Genomic DNA, 9,374 nt, shown 5'->3' on the forward strand with positions numbered 1-9,374 from the left:
TTGCATAAGGTATGTCTGTATCGGCCGTTCTGCTGAACAACACCAAACAAATATGGAGGTGCTATTTGCCGGTAGCAACATGGAAATATCACATGGCTCCGTCAATGACCCGTCGAAACATTCTTCCCGAGAAACTTCGACGTGACTTGTCGATGACGTTCCGTTGACGGCGTGTGTGAATGCCACCCTTTGAACTACAAGTGGAGAAACTTTTTACATGACGGTGAGACGTTCCGGCACGTGTGAATCCACCTTAATTTATGCCGAGTTTATTCTCCGCTTAGGCGTTACTCCGATTTCATACAGAGCGTTTCTCGCGCTATTTCGAAAATAGTACTTAACCGGTTGCTAACCGGTGATTCTACAATCGACTCTAGGACGGGGAAAGAAGCATTCATTATTGGAAGTACTGCCAAAATACCCTGATTTCATTCCTACGCCCACGTAAAGTGGTATTTCTTTGCATTGCTACTGTGCTTATGATCTTCTTTGCGTGGGTGTGTGTAGGTGTATTGTGGCAGCTGTCAAAACATTGTGTGTTGTGATGCTTGAAGTCTTTGTCTTGGTGTAAAACTTGTTTTATGCTATCACAATTTATTGAAATGGACAGCACTTGGTAAAAACAGTTTCATAAATCCACCGAAATTTTGTAATTGGCACGTTTAAAGTTAAAAATGAATAACACCGAAATTGAACGGGGAGAAGAGTCTGTCAGTGGTGGAGCGGACGATAATATAAATCTGACATCGCACAGCAGAACGCATTTATTAAATCCGTCCAGAATAAACAGACTTCCTCAGTTTGTTGCTGCGTTTGTAGCTACAATTGGCGCATTTGCAATGGGTACAGTTATGGCATGGACTGCACCAGCCAGCGGGGAATTACAATCTAAATTCAATTTCAACATCTCAGAAATATCATGGATTGGTTCATTTGTAGCACTTGGTGCTGCAGCAGTTGTGTTACCTGTTGGATATTTAACTGATAAGCTCGGCCGCAAATTGACCATGCTAATTTTGGTTACACCATTCTTAGGAGGATGGGCTGTTATCTTGTGGGCCAAAACTTGGGAAGCATTATGCGCTGGTCGTTTCATAGTTGGAATGGCTGGTGGAGCTTTTACAGTAACAGTACCTATTTATATTGGTGAGATAGCTGATAATGAAATACGGGCAACTCTCGGTAGTTTCTTCCAGTTAATGGTGGTTGTTGGTGTGTTGTTTGTGTACATTGTAGGTCGGGAATGTAATTTGTTTTGGATGAGTGCCATATGTGGGCTTGTCCCAATCGTTTTTGGCGCAGCCTTTGTTTTTATGCCGGAGACACCTGCATACTATTTAGGCAAAGGCAAGGAAGATGCAGCAAGGAAATCACTTCGGTGGTTGCGTGGAACTGCATGTGATTTGGAACAAGATATAGCGCAAATGAAGCAAGCGGAAGAAAACAGCTCAAGGCCAAGACCACCAGACTCTCGAAGTGCCACGAAGATGTCACTGTTTATTGCACTTGGACTTATGACATTTCAGCAGCTGAGTGGCATCAACGCCATTATATTTTACACAACAGACATATTCCATGCAGCTGGAAGCACAATTGAACCCAGTATATGCACTATTGTAGTTGGCACTATGCAAGTGGGGGCAACACTTTGTTCGTCATTAGTCATTAACCGATTAGGCTGTCGTGTTTTACTGCTTACTTCTGGATTTGTGATGGCAACTTGTACGTACACGCTTGGAGTATTTTTCCATCTCCAGGCCAGGTATGGTGTAGACTATGTTAGAAATTTTGATTGGTTGCCATTGGCCAGCCTTTGCCTTTACATTATAGTTTTTTCTATTGGCTTCGGACCTGTTCCTTGGATGATGATGGGTGTCCTTTTCCCACCTCATATAAAGGGACTTGCAAGTTCCATTACTTGTTTAGTCAACTGGATGTTAGTGTTTGTTATTACAAAATTTTTTGCAAATCTGTTAGTGTTTGCAGGCACAGCTTCAACATTTTGGCTCTTCTCATTAATAACTGCAATTGGCACAGTCTTTGTTTTTTTTGTTGTTCCAGAAACTAACGGAAAATCACTTGAGGAAATTCAAATGGAGTTATCGGGCAGTGAAAGTTAACTTAATTTATTGGAATTTTATTTATTTATTTATTGGTCCATATAAATCTCTTTTTAAGTACATATATTGTACACAGAATCTATTTGTAGAAATGAGAGCAAGATATATCACTCATAACAGATGATGATTATTGCAGCTATGTGTATCAAACAGTTAGGTTCTTAATCAAGATATATGCCCCTGTCTTTTTATATCATCATCTGTTGTGAAAGAGTAACTTGAGTTTTATGGCTTACTGTTATTTTATACTCCATTTATAATGTTTAAAATTTACCAAAGAACAATGAACTATGGGTTCCCACTATTCTGCTAAAATATACTGAACTCTTTAGTTTTACATTTGTAAGTTCAGATGCCTGCCTAGTGGTATCTTTTCCTATGTATGGTAGTAATGGACTGCATACTTTTCAACTCCGTGTTTATGTGGGTAGAAACATCCAGGGGTAAACTGGTGTTGTAATTACATTTATTTTTTACAAAGTGACACTGAAATGTGTGAAAATTCAGAACGGTATATTGTTATACTATAAACATGTATAACTTATGTAACTTATAATTTGTGATTGAGATGTTCATTGATAACTCAATATTTTTCCCTTTAGATGTGTGTGTTAAATATACTTAAAGACGACTTCTGTCTGCATGTTACTGTGATAGTTGTAGGGGAATAATATTGAGAACTACAGAGTGTATAATTGTGTTGTTGTAAAATCCTGGTTACATGTGGATATAAGATAATTAACGCTTACCTAAGAGCATTATGAATGCTACTAAATAAAGAAGTGTTAATGTAAAGATTTCCAAGCATTGGTTTTTTTATATCTACTGAAGATTATCTGTGGGGCATAGAAAAGTGGATTTGAATTTCTTTATTGAGCCTGTAAATCATAATTTAGTATGTAGTTTGCACAAATAACATTGAACAGTGAGGTCTGATATACTAAATATCATTTATACATGCCATTTTGAAAACTAGTTAAGTAGGCCTACATGCTGCATGATGGTTGATGAAGTATATTAATTCTTGTGGTGTTCCAAATACTCAGAAACAGAATAGAAGCAGTACCCTTTGTGTTTAATTTTAAACTGCTGTAAATAGGATAGCTTGTGGCATAGTGGTAGTGTGATACAGTCCTCCTATATAAATGTATTGTAATGACATGTGGGTTATGCTTATGCCTAGGAACATAAGAGTGAAAATCACAGTAATGCTTGAAGATCTTCTTTTAATGTGCTTCCTTTTGTGAAGGTTATGGAAACACGGAATGGACAGTGTACTGAGACTTTTAAATATTCTTCTGTAGGAGTTTCTACATTTAACATGTTTTATTATTCTGACAATCTTTTTCTCTAGTCTCAGTGTTTTTCTTTTAATTGTAGAGTTCCTCCAAAAGGTAATTCAAACATCAGTGTATTTCTATATTTATTGATCCACTCAGTCATTCAATGTACAGAAGTGTACAACATGATGTGGCACAAGTCAAACAAATGAAATGAGAATATATACAGACATAGCTCTGCTTCTTATAGTGTATATCTCACTGAAGATCTATTATGTTTGTATCCAGAATAATACCAGAGTAAGAATAAGTTCAAATAATAATGCTGGCCGTCAAACAGCATAAGTTCGTTAATGGACAATAGGTTATTTGTAATGAAACATCTTGAATTTTGAAACATAATAATATATATAATTTAATTTATGGTAGATCACATTCAAGAAAGTCTTGTATGCTGTAAAAGTAATGCTTTGTTAGGAGTGCTCTTAAGGGTGTTTTTTGTTGAATGCTTTGTACTTGTGGGAGATGGTTGTAGAGTTTGATTCCCATACGTTTAACACTATTGCTGTACAGTTTAGCAGAATGTGGAACTAGCCTTAACAATTTTTTTGACCTTGTGTCATGGTGGTGACTGGGAAATACGGAAGCGTCCGATCCCACCCGTCTGCTTTGACCCATGACGTCACAAATATGGCGGAAACAAAAACAAACACACACACTTTCCACAAGAAGCCTAATGACACTTTAACGGGACAAGCGCGGGAAATGGGGTGTTTTGGGTGGGAGGCAAACTAAATATAAACAAATTTAGACGCCTTGCGTAGCTACAACGTGTAAGTGAAGACAGCCATGCATGAATACCCACCCACCTCCCCAGGGGTCGTAACCCCTGCAACCCATAGAAGATAAAGATGCTTCAGTAGCTGATTAGTGTTTTTTGTCTTTTTAAAAAAAAAATCTCACGGGATAGAACGAACAGATCAGAAAAGTAAATAAAATAAGATAAAACAGAACTGGAGACAGCCACACTCAAACCAAACTCCGCGCCATCATGACGTCACACACGACAACACCCTTACGTCACGGGTCAAAGCCGACGCGTGGGATCGGACACTTCTTTCGACCCGGTGACTGTCCAGATTCCTGTGCAGTCTGTTGATGTTTTGTTTAATAAAACAGAGAAGTTGCAATATACCCCAAAAAATAATTCCATAGCATAGTACTGAATGGAAAGAGTATAATACATGTATGTCAATGTGCTGGCATTTAGCTTGTCCCTCACTGAGTGGAGCATAAAACAAACTTTGCTTAGCCTAGAAGTAATCATGTCAATATCACTGTTCCAAGAGAATGTATCATTCATATCAATCCCTAAGAATTATGTTTCATTGACAAATTCTATAGTGTTACAATTGGAACCTGGGGAGTTCTGTTCTGAATGTTGTAAAAGGTTAGGCATATTGTCTTTTTTGCATTTAGGAGCAGTGTATTTGATGCAAGCCACATAGTACTGAATGGAAAGAGTATAATACATGTATGTGAATGTGATGGCATTTAGCTTGTCCTTCACTGAGTGGAGCATAAAACAAACGTTGCTTAGCCTGGAAGTAATCATGTCAATATCACTGTTCCAAGAGAATGTATCATTCATGCCAATCCCTAAGAATTATGTTTCATTGACAAATTCTATAGTGTTACTATTGGAACCTGGGGAGTTCTGTTCTGAATGTTGCAAAAGGTTAGGCATATTGTCTTTTTTGCATTTAGGAGCAGTGTATTTGATGCAAGCTATGAATCTAGTTTGATTGTATTTCTTTTAACTGCTGACTGAAGAGATTCATCTGTATTTGATGTAAGGATATTAGTATCATCAGTGAATGAAATGGCTTGCTAGTGGGTGGGGTGGAAGGGAGGTCATTTATATAAAGTGGAAATAATAAGGGACCTACAACAGAGCCCTGTGGCACACCATGTTTTATGATATGTCGATGAATGCACCACATTTAGTGTTCCTGAATGATTGACTTCATTTATATGAATGTACTGTGCTCAGTCTGACATAGCTGCTGAGCCAGCCGTTAGTATTCCCCATTTCCTGTAAGATACAACTTTGGCAAAAGTGTGTTGTGATTTACCATGTCAGAAATCTTTCTGATGTCAACAAAGACATCTGTAGCTGGGCATTTCTTGTCAACAAGATGTAGCTTAGAATCAAGAATTTCAGATATTGCATCAGTAGTAGTTTTATTTTCTCAGAAATCATGCTGAGCAGAAGAAAATGTAATGTTTCCCTAATAAATGATTTTAGTCTGTCAGCCATTCAAATATTCAAATATTTTGCTGAATATAGACAGCACTGCAACTGGACGGTAGTTGCTAGGATCATCTTTTTTTGATCCCTTTTATGTATGGGTATGATTTTTGCTATTTTAAGTTTTCTTGGGAATACTGCATCTGAGAATGAAGTGTTTGTTACATGAGACAGTGGTTCATTAACAAGTTTGCTGCAGCAGTGAAGAAGGAATCAAGGGATCATTACTTCTCCTGCTGATGATTTTTTTCTTTATTTTATTATGAATTATCTTTTCTATCTCTGCTCCTAATGTTTGTTAAGGTATTGAGAACTGGTTGGGGGGGGGGGGGGGCAATTACTTTGTAGGTGTTCTGTTAGTTTTTCTACAGTTAAATTCCTGAGCTACTTCCTCTTGGTCAGTAATAAACATTGCATTTACTTTAAGTTTAATGTTACTAACACTATTTCTAGTACTACCTGTTTTTGCATTAATTATTTGCCATATGCATTTGCTTTTATTATATGAAGGGTGTCATTGTGTGTGTGTGTTTTTTTTTTTCAGCATTCACCACATTTCTAATTATTCTTTTGTAGGCAGTGAAATACTTCTTAAATTGTTCACTTTGCCAAGATTGGTCTTGCTGTGGGAGGAAAGCTCTCTCTTCCTCTTTACTGAGGATGTAATACCTGTTGTAATCCAACAGGGGATACTCTGTTGTTATGTATATTTTTGTTTTTAAAGGGAAATGGCAATTGAAATAGCAACAGAAAATGTTTAAAAAGGTTTCAAACTTTCCATCTACTGTTTGAGAGTGGTGTAGTGTCTCGCAGTTTTCTCTCTACATACAGTACAAAAATTAAGAACATTGCTTTGACAAAAATTTCTGCTTTGTATTGTCATTGTTGTGAGTTGAGGTTTACTTCTCAGAAAGGCTGGCTGTATAATTGGTGCATTATGGTCATAAAATCCTAGATTTACAGACCTAACAGAACAATCAGTGTTGTTCACTACATGGTAAAGAGCACTTACGCTGTGGTTGACTACCCTAGTAACTGGATGCTGCCATGGTACATTGTGGTCTCTGATGCATGGCCTGCATTTTGTGAGAGGATTCTTACAAGAAGGTTGTTTCAAAAAGGACTTTACAGCTTTAAAAATAAATATAAATTTATTGAAAGGAGATGGAGAGCTGAGTTTAGTGTTATTTTGTAAGGAAACACATAAAGTTTTTTTTTTTTTCACCGTAAACTAAAGATGTTGTATGTGTCTTCCATTGGTTATCCTGCACACATCCTATTGGACGTCCATTTCTGCCCAAACTCACTGTAGCATTGCAGGTGTAACTTGCTCAGTGGCAGTGTAAATTCTTGCTCTAAGTTCAGGTAGAGAAGCTGACACAGGAGGACAAACACAATATCCTTGATGAAACTGCATTTAAAAAAATCAAGCGGTATCAGGTCTGGGGAACTTGGGGAGCCACGCAATTGGTGCCTGATGGCCAATCAGTTGACCTGGAATGTGGTCACTGAGACCCTATTTCAACAAAACATTTATGCCACTCACAAATTGTAGGGCTACTAGGAGAATCTTTAGCATACTTCGTACGGAAATTATGCTGAACTGTTGTTGCCGGCTTCGATTCTTCAAACCGAAACACACAGCTAACATGCTTGGCTCCAGTGAAGGCAGCCGTCTTTAATGCAACTGCCACTAGCACTCTTTACAGTGCGATTTGGCAGTAGTGAACTATGCGAGACAAAACTTGATGTATTTCCCTACAAATGGACACTACAGTCACCTCTACAGGAACTATGAATTAATTTATATGAATTTTCAATGTTGTCAAGTCATTTTTGAAACACTCTGTATATGAATGTATTTAACATTTTATTTACATGGTTCAGGTTTTTCCTGAATATGCATACTTAAAAATTTTGTCTCTCTCACCAATGGCACAAGTTTTCCACCATCATTCAGAATCAGTGTTTCAAGGTGAAAATATTATTATTACTGTGGTCCCATTAGTTACGTTTTTGCCCTTGATAGTCATTAACATAAAGTATGAAACTGGACCCAAAAACTTACCCTTGGAGTCCATATGTGATATTTTTGTGCATTATTATGAAAATTAGGAACTTTGTATGTTTTTGTATCTTCTTGTATTTTATTTGAGTGATCTGTTAATCATGAATGTAAGAATTGATCTACCTGCTTGGTTGGTTATTTAGTTTCTGCAACAGAATGTCAGTCACATCAAAAGCTTCACTAAAGTCAAGAATATTCCAAAAAAATGTTGTAGCTAAAATTTACAATCGGCTGCCCATGCGCATCTTAGGTTTCCTTGACGGCCTTATGTAAAGTTTTACCAATGTTGCTTATTATCTACTACAGTTAGTGTTTTATTTAGGAAGGTAAAAACAGCTGACTGGGTGATCTCCAGTTCTGAATCCATGTTTTGAATCACTTGTTATCATTTCTTTGTTTAGGAAGGCTGTTTCTCTCCTAAGAAACAGTTTCTCAAGAGTTTTCCCAAAAGTCTAATAAGACTGATACAGGCTTATAGTTTGCTGCTTTAAATTTGTCTCCTTTCTTGTACAGTGCTGTTACTGTTGCAGTTTCCAGACATTTTGGGAATATACCACTGCTCAAAGATGAATTGTAAGGCTTCTTGTGTAAATACTGCACTTGCTTTGATGATAATACCCAGTATATAATCAGCAAACACAGAATATTTATTGGGTCCTCTTTTTATAATCGTAGATAATTCCTCAGGTGTCGTAAAAGACATGAATAGTGTTCTTGTATGTATTTTTGAATGTGGCTGTAGTCTGTTATTATGTTGCTGCATTTTATGGTGTTTGGTACTCATGTGTTGTGCAGTACTTGAAAAGTAATGGTTAAATTTACTAGCCACTACTGTGGGGTCAGTCACTTTACTGTTTTTTTTATGTTGTAGCGGTCTAAAGTCATTGCATTTGTTTCTTTTTTTATGTTTTTCCAGGTTGCTTTAGTCTTGTTCCTGGAATTTTGTATTTGTGTGTCATTTTCTGCCTTCTTTCCTTTTGATATCACTTGCCTAAGTATTCATTTATACTGTTTAAAATTGTCAATAGAAAGGATTCATGGTTTACTTTTATTTAGCATGATATTTTTATTCCTGCTGTAATCCACTTATGAATTACAGCCTTTATGTACAGAATTTATTACTAATGTTTGTTTGTCAAAAACTATTTAAAAAATAAAAAATAAAATGTTTAGTTGGCCATAAATTTGTCAAACTTATCATTTGTATTAAATCAATAAGAATAATCACTTTTTGAAAATGTAATTGGATGGATGAAAAATGTACTCACCAAGCAATGGCAAGAGAAAACACACACAGAAGCTGAGGAAATGTTCAAAGCTTTAGGAACCAAGAGGTATTGAAGGGCAAGGAAGAGGGATAAAGGAAAAGGACTTGTGAGGTTTGAGAAACGGGGAGAATTCTTTTCCCTTCAACCCTGTCTGCCTAGAGGAGGAATTCTGGCTCCGAAAGGCTGCACGTTTCCTTAACTTTCATTTGTTTTTTCTACTGCTGCCATTTTATGAATAGATTTTTTATCTACCTAATTATATTATATTATCATCTGTATTGTTTTAACTGTAAACATCAGTCAAGTTTGCTCTTCTCAAGAGGGGAA

At 36.8% G+C, this 9,374-nt stretch overlaps 1 protein-coding gene across 1 annotated transcript; it reads left to right on the top strand.

Moving 5' to 3' along the window:
- Nucleotides 1-488: 488 nt before the first annotated feature.
- On the top strand, nt 489-4,148 carry LOC124788267 (facilitated trehalose transporter Tret1-like). Its single transcript, XM_047255472.1, has one exon. It carries the CDS (start codon nt 675-677, stop codon nt 2,118-2,120), a length of 1,446 nt encoding a protein of 481 aa, XP_047111428.1. The 5' UTR covers nt 489-674; the 3' UTR covers nt 2,121-4,148.
- The last annotated feature ends 5,226 nt before the right edge of the window (nt 4,149-9,374 follow it).

The sequence above is a fragment of the Schistocerca piceifrons genome, chromosome 3, assembly GCF_021461385.2.
Source record: "Schistocerca piceifrons isolate TAMUIC-IGC-003096 chromosome 3, iqSchPice1.1, whole genome shotgun sequence".
Lineage (NCBI taxonomy): Eukaryota > Metazoa > Arthropoda > Insecta > Orthoptera > Acrididae > Schistocerca > Schistocerca piceifrons.

What these genes read in the sequence shown, in the direction of transcription:
- LOC124788267 (XM_047255472.1), top strand. Translation starts at nt 675, where the DNA reads ATGAATAACACCGAAATTGAACGGGGAGAAGAGTCTGTCAGTGGTGGA.